Genomic DNA, 16,918 nt, shown 5'->3' on the forward strand with positions numbered 1-16,918 from the left:
CCCCTCTCCTCGCTACTCATTCCCTCTCGCGCAGAAAATCGTGCTGTCTCCTCAGTTTTGCAAATGCAGATCGCAAGAAAAGCAATTCCTCCTCCACACCTTTCTCCAGGAAGTGGGATAGGAAATAAACAGTGAGGGAGCAGCTGAAGTTATGTTTTCCAGGAGAGGCGTGAGAAAGGGGAAGAATAATGGCTCTAGCAAGCAGCTCTGTTTCCTCCTTTCTGTCTCTTTGAAAGCCTGGGAAGAAGGAACCCTCAAGCTGCCTCCATTTTAGGTCTAGATAAAGTGTGATTTGTAGAACCTCGGACAGGAGCTTAAAAAGCTGCTACATCCGCCTTACAGCTGGGGAAGCGTGTAGCAGAAGAGGTTTCTTCTGTGTCCTCCTCATCTGGCCCAGGGTGGCCTTGAGGTTGAATGGTTAAGGTGCAGAACCATCTGGCACCGGGACACTGGGTGGGAGGCATAGGAACAGGAGGGTGGAACGAGCCGCGATCTCCATCTTGCTTGGCAGCATTTCATTTGATTCTTTGAAGTGGATATAAATTTAGGTTGCTTGCACGAAGGAATAAAATCTCTCAGCATAAATTAGGATTCCTCTACGTCTATGAATTCAAAGCACCGTTTCTGAAAAACTCCACAGGACGAACGCTCCGCGTCTTTTGAGAAATGGGGAGAGAGCAGGACTCCCAACATGACGAGCAGGAGGAGGATGCTGCTTTTTCAGCGGCTGGGGCTGACAGGGATGACACAGTACCGGCACCTAACAAAACCCACAAAATTAACAAGGCCCGGGCACGGCGGAGGCGAACGTCCCCACTACCACCGCCGCGGCCCCCGCCGCCCCCCGGCCCCGGCCTCCTCCCCTGCCCGGGCGCCGCTGCCGCCCCCCCTGCCCGGGCGCCCCCCTCAGGCGGCGCCGCCCCGGCGCGGCTGTCCGCCCGGCGAAGCCGCCGCTGCCCGGCAGTGACCCGCCGCCCGCCCTCCTTCCCGCCGGGGGGCGGGGCCGCCCGCCCCTTCCCGGCCGTGCCCGCGGGGAGCGCGGCGCGCAGGCGCCGGAGCGGAGCGCAGTCGGGTCGAGTTGAGCCGAGAGGGAGAGGGAGAGCGGGCCGCAGCTTGGGTGGCCCCCGCGTGCGCGTCCCCGACCGCCGCCGGACTCCATGCGGGCGCTGCTGGCTCTCCTGGCGCTCGCGGCGCTGCTGGCGCCCCGCCGGAGCGCGGCTTCCCGCGGGGACCAGGCGCCCGCAGGTAACGGGCCGGGCCGGGCCGGGGGGACGGGCCGGGCCGGGACGGCAGGCAGGCAGGCAGGCCATCCACCCCCCCGCCAGGGTCCCCTGAGGAGCGCGGAGCGGGGCGGTGGGCCCGGAGCTGGCGGCGCCGCCGCCGGTGCTTCGCCCTCTCCCGGAGTCGTTCGTGACCGGGCGCCGCCGGGGCCGCGGTGTGTCCCCCGGCCTCGCGTCCCTGCCGCCGCCCTCCGTCGGCACAGGGAGCCGGAGGGGAAGCGGCGGGGCCCGCCTTGCCCCCTGGAGGGCGAGCAGCCGGGCGGCGGCGAGGGAACCGAGTCCCGCTTCGTTCAGCTTCGTACCCCGACCCCCCCAGCCCCCGGGCCTGTGCTGTGTTGTCCCGCCGAGGTGACACGGTACCGGTTGAGCTCTCTCTTGGGTTGCGAGATTAAACTTTGCCGTGGAAGTGATCTAGTGGCGTGCTAACTAGTTCTGGTAGCACCGCACTGTCAGCGCATTTGGAGACGTATCTCTGCTGTCCGGTTACTGTCATGGGCATAACCCCTGGCTTTATCACAGCTGTAATAGACGGTTACAGTCATTTACGGTAAGAGTGGCTGATACCAGCCGTTATTTTAGGTGTTTGTACATTTCGTCACGTAAAGCAAGAGCAGGGTGTGCATCAAACAGGCCTCTTCCACTGTACTTTATAAACGCGTATGTTCAAAAAAGCAGAGAAACGGGGGATTGCAATGCAAAGATGGGGAAGTGCAAGACTGGGAAGTCCAAACAAGGTGTCAGGATCATGGCCTTGACCACAGGTGTGGGGACACATTTCAGCCAAGCACTGATGGGGAGGAGGGTGGCCTGCCAGCAAAGAACAGTCTTGTTTCTGGAAAGAGTTGGTGCAAGTACATCATGAAAGAAATGCTCAGTCTGGTTTACAAGTTTCACTTCAAACTGGAACAGCTCATTAAAACCAGAGATTGCTCTCTAATAGCTCAGGTCGAAAGAGAATGTGGATTTAATTTTTAACAATAGTGTGAGCAGTATACAGGGTGTTGCATGTTACGCCCTTTATGAAAGGGATTGAAAGAGGAAGCACGTCCACACGTTAGATAAATGCAGCAGCACTCTCTTGAGCTTTACACAGCAGTACTCTCCTGAGCTTTATCAACAAAGCAAGATCAGTTCACCTAAAATGCTGCTTGCAGCTGGTCACAGAAACACTGATGATGTGCCCAGGCACCTCGGATTCTGCAGATGCATAATGCAGATTCGCTAGGACTTCTTGCGGTTTAGATCCATGGCCAGGTGAAGTGACTGAACTTGGTTGCCCTTGGGGATGGGCCACACCGTATGGGATTTTGGAAGACTACTTAGGTTTACCTGATGTGGACTAGGAGCAGTAAAAATGGTAATCTGCCTGCTGACTTGTCCCTTGGTAGTTTACATCTTGAGTGTCCAGTTTGTTCGACTTGGTGGCTGATTATTAACCAGTAAACCTTGCAGGGAAACTCCCTTTTTTCACATTTCAGCAGTAAGGAGGCTTGATGCGTTAAATACTGTCTCTTGAGATCTGACTTCACCTCTTTTAAGGGCATGCTTTTATTGCCGATAGAATATGCTACTTCTACATGGCATTAAGCAATTTTAAGGTAAAAACACAATACCAGTAAATCACTTAGCATAAAACAAACCTGCCGTAATCCAGCCTAGTCCAGCACAACAGTTACCTCCATGTAAGACTACAGAACGGTGCTGTGGTGTAGTTGATGTGGCAGGCTGCCTAGAAGCAAAAAGCTCATTTTTCTGCACGTGAGTGCAGCAAACCCTCAGATGAAATGAGCAGAATATACTTCTGAGTTGGGTTTTGGAAACACAGGCAGAGTTTTTCTGGTGACTTGCGCTCAGGTTGGCCATGGCCTGTATAACCATACCCTTCAGAGACTTCATAATTTAAGCAAAAACTTAGGGGTTTTAGTGAACAAAAACATAATGAAGGGAGTTCTAATAGATATTGCTGTGTATTAGCTGAATGAAAATGCTGGTTATATCTGTAATGATGAACTAATACCATGTCCTTACTTCATTATTACATTGATGCAAGCAGACATGCTGGCTTACAGTGGAAGGATGAATGTAGAAGGGGAATTCTGAAGCATGTTTATGATGCTTTCCCTTGCAATGATAGTGATTTTTTTTTTTTCTTAAGTCTTAGTAGGTCTTTCAGTGTGCCAAGCATGTAATACGTATCTCAAGGCTGAGTGTGTAATGAGGAAATGCCCAGTCATCTTGGTCTTCTGTTGTAGGACACAATTTTCCTTAGAAAAGCCAGACAACCTAGCTAAACGCCCTCAGCGTTTCCTAAAGCTAGGTGCTTAAACATGTCTGCATTGATAGGCCTGTGACTCATCAGTGGAGCACGGCCTTGTTGATGGGAACTCTCAGTCTGCATTTAAGTATCTGGAAGAGGAGGTCCCTGGTCAAGATTATAGTAGCAGAAGATTTGGAGACTGTGATAGTTCAGGTGCTTATTGCACATTGAAAGCAAGATTTCCAAGGTGATACATACACTTCATTTTTGCAGCTGTCTTCCTGTTGTGTGTGATGATCTTGGTGGTCTTGATTTGTTCTTTTGTGGTTCAGATTATTGGCAGTCATGGCAGTTGTCTGTCCAGCTGCAAACAAAAAACAAACTGGATGATAGAAAGTGCTGTATTTAGATATCATCTGTTATAATGACTTCTCAGCTACAACAAAAGGGAAGAATAGTCATAAAATAGATAAAACAATATTTAGCTTCTACTATTACAGCAGTTTTTAAAATGTCCATCTTGTGCGAGTTACTGTAGTTTAAGATGGTGATCCAGGTCTTCCGCTCCTCTCGGTACAGCATACCACCTTGCAGAGATTTTTATCATAAACACTGATTTTAAAAGCTCCGTGGAAGTGTCAAACCTCTGGGCACTGAGAAAATAAAAACCTGTTGTAAATAGAAGCTGTAAAAATGCACTAAATACTGTGTATAGTGTTTATTCCTGATTCCTGTGAAATCATTTAAGTTCATTTTACTACATATTTAAAAAAATAATAGCTTTAAATTTTACCCTTGGTTTTCATACTCCCTTCATTTGTAAATTGATTGTGGTTTCCTTTTTGAATTTAAGATCTTTTGAGAACTTCTTGTAGAACTTTGTGCATAGAATTGCTGTTACTTCCACTAATTTAAGCTTGTTTTTAATAACTTTAAGGAAGTACCATCAAGGTATAAGAGCAACATTACAAGAGAAGTGTATGTCCTGCGTTTCTTTCAGAGGGATAAATGTAAGTGGGTGAAGGCAAGCACATGCAAATCTTTCCACATATGCTATGTGGCTGGTGCCACTTGGAAGAAGGCTGGGCGGGTAGCAGGAGCAAAATTCTTCATCACCTTGCTGCTTGGTGTTTGCTGGTCTGTCAAGCTCCTGGCGAAAACCAGCCTACAGGCAGTCTCCCTTCCAGCAGGCTGACAAGACCAGGAACTGGGCTGTTTATCTTTAGTGCCTGGCCTGCCAGAAGTGCACAGTAGAGATGGATGCTTGCTAACCCAGGTGTGCTGCCCTGAAGGGGAATGCAGCAGTGGACAGAGCCCCACCTCTGACCGTCATTTCCCATTTCTCCCCATGGCACAAGCTTGGTGCTCTTGCAGCCTGTGCTAAGTGCTGACCCCTTCCTGTTGAAATTCCATCCTGCAGTTTTGGGCAGTGCTCCTAGCTCTCTTCTAGCCCCCAGATGGCTGTACTCTGCTTTAATACAGGCCCATTTGGTTTGATTGAGAACAGATTGAAGTGAGACTCTAAATGATTAAAGAGGACCATTCTAGAAGGAAATGCAGTGTTCAGTGTGGGAGCAGCTTGGAACACCTGGCATTTTTCAAGAGTGACCATTAGAATTCGTTGTGCTGCATGTTTGCCAAGCCTTTGAAGAACTAGTTTTACAAGGTCAGGTTGGAGGATGGCCTTGTGTAGGCCTGGTAAGATGTGGCTGAAGACAGTCATGAGTATGTGTATGGAATGTTTTTATCTTTAACTGTTCTGAGGACTGGCAAACATCCCAGCTGAGCCAGATACGCCCTCCTGTGTTAGTAGTATTGGCTGTATGCCGTTAGTTCTTTCTAGATCTTTGTTGAAACATATATAAGTGATTCTTTTGTGAAATAAAGGGAATCTTGCACAGAGAGCTTGAGTGCTTGATTCAGTTGCCGCATTCAGAAACAGATTCAATTATTTTTATGTGCTATTTTTCACCCTTAGCACAGACTTGCTACTCTCTGAATCCATTTTTTCAGGCTACTGGCTGCCTTTTTGCCACTTGCTTTATTTATTTTTTTCTTTTTGCCTTTTTCGGTTTGGTTTTTTTTTTTCATTGCTTCTGCAGGACTCTGCAGCAATACACATTCTCAGGTAGTGCAGATTTATCTGATCTTTATTCCCTTGTCTTCTCTCAGTGGTGATGAAAGCTAAGGAGAATCACTTTCTTACACGTGTGAAGTCACCAAAGCTCCTACTCTTCCTGGGTGTAGTTGAAGTGGATATATGAGCTCAGATGGACCATGGGGCTGGCTGGCATAAGGAAGGTGCGCCATCTTCCCAGTCAGGGACCCAGAAGGGACTGACTTGTTAGCATTGTATCTGACTGTTTTTTAACAGGCTAAATGAAGAGTTACCCACTTGGCATGAATCCAAAGCAAAGTTCAAACTGTTGTCCCTCTTGGCCTATTGAAATGGTTTAAAACTGTTTTCCTATGATGTATCACTTGGGGATTATAAGGATTTGTTTGTTTTTCATGGAAATCCAAAAAAGGAGCAGACTTTCAAAAGATGTTTTTACTTGTTTTGTCACAGTTTCTTTTTAAGCTTTCAATTTGTGCTTTTAATCTGTATTTCAGTGCCCAAATAATGTTTAATAGGCCCATGCAACTTGAATGAACTCTGGTTCTTTAAGTCACTGTTGTCTCACATAGCTGTACCATAGAGTCTGCATTGTGGACTCATCTGGCCCTGTTCTGTTACATGCATTATTGCACTTGCAGTTAAATTCCACTTCTGTGAACAATGGTGACAAATGCCTCTGTGTGTACAGTAATGCCTCGTGCCCTCTGCCAGAATGAGGGAAGGAACTTTGGTGTTGCACGATACAAACATCAGTTTAAAGGCTGTCTCGTTTTTACATCTCTGAAGTGTCCCATTCTCCAGTTCATTGATTTAATTTTTGCTGTTGGGTGATGCATTGCTGAGGCTCAGTGAACAGGTGGGACATCTACTCCTATAAAAAAATATTAAGTCCTTCTGTATATGCTTTAAAAATAGATTTTATTGAATATATGGCTGCTTCAAACTTGTATTTCACTAGTACTTTCCATAGGTAGTATTGTTCAGGAGCATTTATATAGTGAACAAGATAGCTTGAAACCAGACTAGTATAGAAATCTTTCTTGGTGTGCATGTGTCTGCTGAGATTTGTGAAAGATGTGTAGTGTGGTGGTTTGGATTTGGGGAAGTAAATGTACAAAACAAGTTAGACTTGTAGATACAAACAAACATTTTCTGGTTTGATGGATGCTTTTGAAGCAGAACTATTATCATATATTGTGTGCAACTAGTGGATTAGTTCTATGAGTTATCTTCCTTAGTCTTAGAAGATACAACTAGGTACACTTGTTCCTGTTACTTTGAAAAAAAAACAAAAAAACCGCTTATTACTTAGCTGCCTGAAACCAAGCACCAGATATTTGCAGTAAAGCAAAAGTCTTCTGGTAGCATTTGGTTTTCAATTTCCTCCCACATGTATTTCCTTCCTGTTCGCTATGCAGGTTTGCTTAAGATGTAAATGTCTCCAAAACTTAAATACATTAGTTAAGATAATTGCACATTGAGAAGGTATTTGATTATATGTATATATATAAACACACACCACAGTGGTCACACCTGCTGAGGTCTTTGCCACCAATATGGCAGCAGTAGTTAGTCTGCATTGTTTGCATATGAACAAATAAATATTCACATTTCTCTCTGAGTTATTATGTATGTTGGTTATAAACTGATGCAAGTGTGAGTTTGCTCAGATAAACTGTGTGGTTGCTTTCCCATGTCTATTCTCTATTAAATGCTCAGCTTCTATGTCACCCTGTGATCATGCTTGTGTTTGCTTTTACCCCTCCCTTACTCCTAGCCTTGCTTTCCAGTGTTCCAGTTCTTTATCCTCAAAATTCAGGCACACTTGGTTTCTTCTAGTACTCTTAAAAAAATGTAAATCTGGCTGGACTACCTTTGCCTTTTATTGCTTTATTCTCTGGACATAGAGCTGCTGTCTGAAGTTCCTCTTATGTTCCACAGTGCACATACACAATTCAATTTCTGTATTTCTGTGAAAAAAATTGTTCTTGCTGACCTTTCTGTCAGTATTGCTGTCTTACAAGGCAAGGTGAACAGAGCTAACTGCAGATGGAAATTGCTGCATTTGAACTGGAGGCAAACCAGAACTTGAGTGTCCTGTATCATGCATCACAACATCATTTGCTGATCAATTTTCTTTTCACTTTTTCCACACTTAGTTTCTCACTGTTTGAATTTACACTTCGAGTGTTTCTGCATTTATGTTTATTATAAATTAGAAGGAGTTTTATGCTTAAAGAGTACCATTGCGGCACTAGCCACTGTCATCTTCCTCCAGTTGTGCCTGCTGAACAACACAGAACAGGATGTACATGTTTAAAAAATTAATGCTTCATTATGGGTTAAGTAAAACAGTATTCACATAAAGTATTATGGCATATTAACTGACAATATGCAGAAATAGCATCTATGAAGATTAGATGTTATCACACTGAAAATCAGCAGTGTTCTCTATGGTCTGTAATATTGATGCTGGAGTGAAATGAGTCTGGGGTGTCCCAAGGCTCTGCCTCTGCGCTGGCTGGAGGAGAAATCATTAGAAGTCAGATAGACAGCCTGACTAAAGGGGCTGTGAGCTGGACAAGGAAGACCATTTGATTGATTGAGGAGGGGCATGCAAGGGAGATAACAAACCTGAAGAAAGGCACTTGTCTGACCAAGGTGTTAAAAGTAGACTTTCCATGGGTGATCACAAGCTGATCCATTTTCCGTGCCTGTTTTGAGGTCCTTTGGTCTGAACTATTGCAGTGCTGAACACTCATTTCTGCATCTTCAGCTGCTGTCACTTGTGCTAAGGTTCTGTGTACTATTGCTAAATGACCTGAAGAGCAAGGTCCTTGGCCACTCAAATTGGTTAGGCAAGATCTGCAGGCAGAGATAGTCTACCATGAAAATAACCAGTGTAATTAGGGAAAGGCAATGAGCTTTCAGGCTTTCTTTGGCTTTAAAGTAGAACCAGCAAACCTCAAAAATAAGTACAGCTGAGAACAATTTACATTTGACTTTACTACATATCCATTAGAGCACTTGAGAGACAAGATGACTGGTGCCTGTAGAGAGTAAGGGAAGTGGTAGAAGGAGCAGTAAGGTGTCATCCCTTAGAAAAAGAGAGGGAGATAATTATTTCTCTGTGAAACATGGAGAGGTTAATGAGGTGAGAGGAGGTGTGCTATAATACTGGCTTTTGTTTCTAAGTAGAGTGTCATGGCTTAACCCCAGCCAGCAACTAAGCACCACGCAGCCGCTCACTCACTCCCCCCCCATCCAGAGGGATGGGGGAGAAGATCGGGAAAAGAAGTAAAACTCATGGGTTGAGAGAAGAATGGGTTAATAGAACAGAAAAGAAGAAACTAATAATGATAACACTAATAAAATGACAACAGTAGTAATAAAAGGATTGGAATGTACAAATGATGCGCAGGGCAATTGCTCACCACCCGCCGACCGACACCCAGCCAGTCCCCGAGCAGCGATTCCCCGCCCCCCCCTTCCCAGTTCCTATACTAGATGGGACGTCCCATGGTATGGAATACCCCATTGGCCAGTTTGGGTCAGGTGCCCTGGCTGTGTCCTGTGCCAACTTCTTGTGCCCTGGCTGGGCATGAGAAGCTGAAAAATCCTTGACTTTAGTCTAAACACTACTGAGCAACAACTGAAAACATCAGTGTTATCAACATTCTTCACATACTGAACTCAAAACATAGCACTGTACCAGCTACTAGGAAGACAGTTAACTCTATCCCAGCTGAAACCAGGACAGTAGAGTTATGACTTTTAGCTTCTGAGCTCCTGCTGAAAGGTGTCCTTTAGGTTTGTCTTGAGGATATGGAGTGAAAGATCAGAGAGAGAGATAGTGCTTGACTAACTCGATCACTGAAAGCAAAGTTGTTAAAAGCGAGGATGAAAACAATGAGCTGATGGTATGTATAAACTCATTCCTGTAAGTGATCAAGGCCAACTTGCAGTGCTATCAGAGATCTTGACATGGTGGTGGTGACATTCTTGGTGGCTGGTAAGGTGATTTATATGGTGCTATAATTTGTGAAGAAAGTTGTCTTTTCATGAGGAAAGCTTGTTTTCTGCTAGGTACTTTGTAGTCTCAGAGCTGGAGCATGTTAAAAATCATCTCTAGATGGAAGAGCAGAGCATTAGGTTGAGTAGTCTTTTATGGAGCTGTGGAGGAGTGAATTGGCAGATTCTTTTTAGTTCTAGTTGATTGCTCAGCACTCACAAGTACTTCAGAGTATTACATTCCTGTGCCACTCCTCTCCTGATTTATACTTGTGCCTAGTGTTACTCTGTCCCAGGTGCAGAATCCAGCATTTGGACTTGTTAAATTTCATCCCGTTAATCACTGCCCAATACTCCAATCTATCTAGATCCGTCTGCAAGGTGTCTCATACCTTGAGAGAGTCAACAGCACCTCCCAGTTTAGTATCATCAGCAAATTTGCTAATGGTGTGTTCAACTCCTGCATCCAGATCATTGGTGAAAGTACTGAACAGAACAGGCCCTAGAATTGAGCCCTGAGGAACACCGCTGATGAGCGGTCACCACCCAGATGTAGCCTTGTTCACTACAACCCTTCGAGCCCTGCCATTCAGCCAGTTCTTCACCCAGATCACCAGGTACCTGCTCATCTCACAGCTGGACAATTTGTCCAGAAGAATGCTGTGAGGGACAGTATCAAAAGCCTTAAAAAAATCCAGCAAAACTACATCCACTGCCTTCCCTTCATCCACTAGGCAGGTGACCTTATCATAAAAGGATATTAAATTGATTAAACAGGACTTTGCCTTTGTAAACCTATGATGACTGTGTGTGATGATCATGTTGTTCTTTAAATGTCTTTCAGTAGCACCCAGTATGATCTCCATAATTTTTCCGGGTACTGAGGTTAGACTAACAGGTCTGTAGTCTCCTGGGTCTTCCCTCACACCCTTTTTGTAAATTGGAATAGTCCTTTCCAGTCAGCAGGGACTTCCCCAGACCTTTGGTAGGTGATCAAGAGGGGTCCTACTGTAACATCTGCTGGCTCCTTCAGTGCTCTGGGGTGAATCCCATCAGGCTGCATGGACTTGAGAACATTCAGCTGATACAGCTGGCCGCTTACAGTTTCAGTGTCCACAAATGGTAAGTCACTGTTCCTGCACTTGGGGTCCTCTGACTCAGAGGACCAGGCATCCCAAGGTCTATCAGTATTATTAAAGACTGAGGCAAAAAAAAAAAACCAACCAAACAAAAAAAAACCCACATTGAATGATTCTGCTTTTTCTTCATCCCTATTAGTCAGGTGACCATCTTCAGCAAGTATTGGTCCAATGTTTTCCTTGGATTTCCACTTGCTACTAACATACTTAAAAAAGCCCTTCCTGTTATCTGGAACAACACTGGCCACTTTCAACTCTAGTTCAGCTTTGGCCTTTTGTGTCTTCTCCCTGTGAACCATGACTCTAATCCTCCCACAAAGCCTGACCTTGGTTCCAGACATCATTCAATTTCTTTTTCCTTCTGAGCTCCACAGGGAGTTCCTTGTTCAGCCAAGCTGGTCTGCCCCTCTTGCTTGACTTAAAAAACCACAGGATTGCCTGCTCCTATGCTTCTAAAGGTGGTTCTTAAAAGCTGACCAGCACTCATGGACCCCTAAGCCCTCAAGAGCAGATTCCTGGGGAACACTGCTAAGGAGCTCCCAAAGTAGCTTAAAGTTTGCTCCTTTGAAATCAAGGGTAGCAACTCTGTCTCTGTACAAAATAAAAATGTGGGGATGGGAGGAAGAATGAGGGAGGAGAAAGCAAAGTGGTATGTAACTGCATAAGTAAAAGCCATGTAGCTTCTACTGGCAGTTCAAATACATTCTAGGATTTAATTTTCCACTCTTTTGTTAAGCATAGTTTTATTTGTATAATAGTACACAAGTAAAATGTTGTTAAGACTTGCTACACTGTGCCTTAAAACTAAATATTTGAAGTAACATTTGTGTTCTTTGACACCTCCTCTGCCAACTTGTCACCTTTTTTTCTTGTGGTTGAGAATTTGATGATTGTGTTCCTTTTTTCCAATAACTGAAATACCACTTCTGTACATATTAAAACATAACTAAACCATAGCACCATTTGCAGAGTGATGTATGTTACGTCTATCAAATCTTCGTGGTTAATAGCTTATCTCAGCCTCTGTGTATTACTTTCTGTAGAGCGTTGTCTTTGTGGTCTTGTTCTCAAGATGTGAAAATTGTTTACTTTCCCTCAATGTATCACAGAGTGAAGTTGAAGCGCTTGCTCTGTGAACAAGCAGCAGTCTAGAACAGGTCAATTATGAGTTACCTGTCAACATTTCACAAAAGCTATATTAAGACAATATTAAGGATGCCAAACCAGACATTGAGAAGCTAAGAAGTAACAATTAAAATCAGTTGAGTGACCTTCATTTTTTTTCTCCCTCTGAATGCCATGTGACAGCCTTCAGTAGTTACAGGATCATGTAATTTTCCTTCCCCTGCAGCTGCTCCCCCAGTATCCTTGTCACTGTTGGTGCTTAGAACAGAAGCTTGCTGTATGAGGAAATTATCAGTGCTTCTTTTTATTTTTGTATTGCTTACTATGTTACCTCTGATGGTATTTACTTACATGTACTTCAAATGCTTTCCTGTATATTAACTACATTACAGCTTCAGTGTTCAAATTCTTTACAAATGTTAGTAGTTTATTATTATTATCACAGCTTTCTAAAAATACTGCTGGAGTGGTAAAAATGGCATTGTCAGAAATTCACGTTGAATCCAGGCTTTCCCCAGCAGGCCTGTTGTCTTTTGGCAAGGCTGAGTCAGGAGACAGTAGGGATTCAGTAGGGCTCCCCTGGAGCACAGACCCAGATCAGAAGATCAGGATGTAGATGAAGGCCCATCCAGGGGGGTGCCTAGGCTGAGTCAGTCAGCCCCATACATTCTGACAGCCTCTGTTAAGAGAAAAAGGGGGGTAATTGTTGTAAGCAATTCCCTTCTGAGGGGGACGGAGGGCCCAATATGCAGACCTGACCCATCCCGCAGGGAAGTCTGCTGCCTCCCTGGGGCCTGGGTAAAAGACATTACTAGGAAACTCCCTGGTCTGGTTAGACCCTCTGATCATTACCTGCTATTACTTGTGCAGGTTGGCAGTGATGAGATTGCAGGGAGACATCCAAAGGCAATCAAAAGGGACTTCAGGGCACTGGGGCGATTAGTGGAAAGAACAGGAGCACAGGTAGTGTTTTCCTCAATCTCTTCAGTGTCAGAGAAATATACTGAAAGGAACAGGAAAACACACCTGATTAATACATGGCTCAGAGACTGGTGCCATCCATGGAATTTTGGGGTTTTTGCTCATGGGGAAGTTTATACGGCACCGGGCTTGCTGGCGACAGATGGAATCCGGCTATCTCAAAGAGGGAAAAGGATTCTCGCTCATGAGATGGCGGGCCTCACAGAGAGGGCTTTAAACTAGGTTTGAAGGGGGAAGGGGATAAAACTAGGCTCACCAGAGATGAGCCTGGGGGCAGCATGCCAATGTTGGGGGTGGATCCAATAGCCCAGCTCAAGTGCATCTACGCCAATGCACGCGGCATGGGCAATAAACAGGAGCAGAACAATGGCTACCAAACAGCCATTGTGCTGCAGGATAGCTATGACTTGGTCGCTGTCACAGAAATATGGTGGGATGACTCCCACGACTCGAGTGCTGCAATGGAGGGCTATAAGCTCTTCAGAAGGGATGGGCAAGGAAGGAGAGGTGGTGGGGTGGCTCTCTATGTTAGGGAGTATTTTGATTGTACAGAGCTCCACGATTGTGATGATAAGGTTGAGTGCTTATGGGTAAGGATGAGGGGGAAGGCCAACAAGGCAGATACCGTGGGAGTCTGTTATAGACCGCCCAACCAGGTTGAAGAGGCAGATTAAACATTCTACAAGCAGCTGGCAGTAGTCTCACAATCATGTGCCCTTGTTCTCTTGGGGGACTTCAACTTTCTGGACGTCTGCTGGAAATACAACACAGCAGAGAGCAAACAGTCTAGGAGGTTCCTGGAGTGTGTGGAAGATAACTTCCTGACACAGCTGGTAGGTGGGCCAACCAGGGGAGGGGCCTTGCTAGATCTGCTGTTTACAAACAGGGAAGGACTGGTGGGAGGTGTGATGGTTGGAGGCCGCCTCGGGCTTAGCGACTGTGAAATGATAGAATTCTCGATTCTTGGTGAGGCAAAGGCAAGGAAGGCGGTCAGCAAAACCACCACTATGGACTTCCGGAGGGCTAACTTTGGCCTTTTCAGGACACTAGTTGAGAGAGTCCCTTGGGAGACAGTCCTGAAGGGCAAAGGGGTCCAGGAGGGATGGACGTCCTTTAAGAAGGAAATCTTAATGGCTCAGGACCAGACTATTCCCATGTGCCGCAAGACGAACCGCTGAGGAAGATGACTGGCTTAGCTGAACAGGGAGCTTTTGCTAGGAGTCAAGAAAAAAAGGAGAGCTTATCATCTCTGGAAGAAAGGGTGGGCAACTTGGGAGGAGTACAGGGATCTTGTTAGGTCATGCAGAGAGGAAATTAGAAAGGCAAAAGCTCAGCTAGAACTCAATCTGGCCACTATTGTAAAAGACAACAAAAAATGTTTTTACAAATATGTTAACAATAAAAAGAGAGCCAAGGAGAATATCTATCCTTTAGTGGATGCAGAGGGGAACATTGCCACCAAAGGTGAGGAAAAGGCTGAGGTACTTAATGCCCTCTTTGTCTCAGTCTTTCGTAGTGAAATCAGTTACCCTCAGGGTACTCGGCCCCCTGAGCTGGAAGACAGGGATGGAGAGCAGAATATACACCCCATAATACAGGAGGAAGCAAGTTAATGACCGTCTACACCACCTGGACACTCAAAAATCCGTGGTACCAGATGGGATCCATCCAAGAGTACTGAGGGAGCTGGCGGAGGTGCTCGCCAAGCCACTCTCCATCATTTCTCAGCAATCCTGGTCAACAGGGGAGGTCCCAAATGACTGGAGGCTTGCCAATGTGACGTCCATTTACAAGAAGGGCTGGAGGGAGGATCCGGGGAACTACAGGCCTGTCAGCCTGACCTCGGTACCAGGGAAGATTATGGAACAGTTCATCTTGAGTGTGCTCACGTGGCATGTGCAGGACAAGCAGGGGATCAGGCCCAGTCAGCATGGGTTCATGAAAGGCAGGTCCTGCTTGACCAACCTGATCTTCTGTGACCAGGTGACCCGCCTAGTAGATGAGGGGAAGGCTCTGGGTGTTGTCTACCTGGACTTCAGTAAGGCCTTTGACACTGTCTCTCATGGCATAGTCCTTGAGAAGCTGGTGTCTCATGACTTAAGACAAGTGTACTCTTTGCTGGGTGAAAAACTGGCTGGATGGACGAGCCCAGAGGGTTGTGGTGAATGGGGTTAAATCCAGTTGGCGGCTGGTCACAACTGGTGTTCCCCAGGGCTCAGTATTGGGGCCAGTTCTGTTTAATATCTGTATCAATGATTTGCATGAGGGGATTGAGTGCATCCTCAGCAAGTTTGCAGATGACACCACATTGGGTGGGAGTGTTGATCTGCTTGAGGGTAGGAGGGCTCTACAGAGGGATCTGGACAGGCTGGATCGATGGGCCGAGGCTAATTGTTTGAGGTTCAACAAGGCCAAGTGCTGGGTCCTGCACTTGGGTCACAAGAACCCCATGCAACGCTACGGGCTTGGGGAGGAGTGGCTGGAAAGCTGCCTGGCAGAAGAGGACCTGGTTGACAGCCAGCTGAATATGAGCCAGCAGTGTGCCCAGGTGGCCAAGAAGGCCAACAGCATCCTGGCCTGTATCAGGAATAGTGTGGCCAGCAGGAGCAGGGAAGTGATTGTTCCCCTGTACTCGGCACTGGTGAGGCTGCACCTTGAATGCTGTGTTCAGTTTTGGGCCCCTCACTACAGGAAAGACATTGAGGTGCTGGAGCGTGTCCAGAGAAGGGCAACCAAGTTGGTGAGGGGCCTGGAGCACAAGTCTTATGAGGAGCAGCTGAGGGAACTGGGGTTGTTTAGTGTGGAGAAAAAGGAGGCTGAGGGGAGACCTTATCGCTCTCTACAACTATCTGAAGGGGAGTTGTAGTGAGGTGGGTGCTGGTCTCTTCTGTCAGGTGGCTGGAGATAGGACGAGAGGAAATGGCCTCAAGTTGCACCAGGGGAGGTTTAGATTGGATAGTAGGAAAAATTTCTTTACTGAAAGGGTTGTCAGGCATTGGGACAGGCTGCCCAGGGAAGTGGTTGAGTCACCATCCCTGGAGGTATTTACAAGATGTGTAGATGTGGCACTTAGGACATGGTTTAGTGAGCGTGGTGGTGTTGGGTTGATGGTTGCACTCAATGATCTTAAAGGTCTTTTTCAACCTAAATGATTTTATGATTCTATGATACCGCAGCTTTGGTATTCTCGCCCCCCCCCCCCCCCCCGCCTTCAGTTTCTGAGAAGCAAGAGAAAACTACAGGAGCTGGGCTAATCTTGAACTTCAGTAAATTCATACTATCTGTCTTGCTGATATATCTGTATAGTACCAACATAGGAGTATAATCATCACAGCTTATAACCTGATACGGGCTACCTCATGGACTTGCTTTCAATGGGCATAGGCTATCTGAGGTTCTGGGTTGCAAACAGGAAGAAAGCTGTCTCTGTAGGAGAGAAGAATAATAAATAAGCTTGCAGGGCTCATGTGCTCGTACTGGTGACAAACTAGTCCATTTGGGTGCAAGTATTTGCAATTTTTATGTCTAATTTTTCCAGTAATACGTAGCATGTTGCCTTTTCCAAATAATTTAGAAACATATTTGGCTGTTCTTATTTTTTTTACTAGGTCTGTTAATCAAAGTGCACTTGTTCTATTTCTTCTAGTGCCTTCACCAACACAGATTGCCATAACATCCGAAAATTTCAAAACTATCTTGCATTGGCAGTACCCACCTGTGTCTGAAACTCCTCGTTTTATTGTGGAAATCAAACCTTACAAGTAAGTTCTTACTCTTTTGTCATTTCCCATACCTGATATTCTCTACAAGCATATAAAAGCATTCAGTCCATGGTAAACTCTTTTGTTTCTATGTGGTGAAGTCATGTAGGGTGAAGGTTGCTAAGTGTAAATTAAGGCAAAATTTGTCAAATAACAGAACGGTTGAGCTTGGTGGGGACCTCTGGAGGTTATCTGGTCCAACCACCCTGCTCAAAAGGATCACCTAGAGCAGGTTGCCCAGGACC

General features: G+C 45.8%; 1 protein-coding gene across 1 annotated transcript in view; it reads left to right on the plus strand.

Annotated features, from left to right (window-relative positions):
• The first annotated feature begins 1,053 nt into the window (after nucleotides 1-1,053).
• IFNGR1 (interferon gamma receptor 1) overlaps nucleotides 1,054-16,918 on the plus strand; it is a 30,614-nt gene continuing 14,749 nt past the window's right edge. The window contains exons 1-2 of the mRNA XM_069787221.1: nucleotides 1,054-1,245; nucleotides 16,559-16,673. Coding sequence (XP_069643322.1) covers nucleotides 1,158-1,245; nucleotides 16,559-16,673 — 203 coding nt within the window. The 5' untranslated portion in view covers nucleotides 1,054-1,157. The remainder of the gene's footprint in view (nucleotides 1,246-16,558; nucleotides 16,674-16,918) is intronic.

The sequence above is a fragment of the Haliaeetus albicilla genome, chromosome 7, assembly GCF_947461875.1.
Source record: "Haliaeetus albicilla chromosome 7, bHalAlb1.1, whole genome shotgun sequence".
Classification (NCBI taxonomy): Eukaryota; Metazoa; Chordata; class Aves; order Accipitriformes; family Accipitridae; genus Haliaeetus; species Haliaeetus albicilla.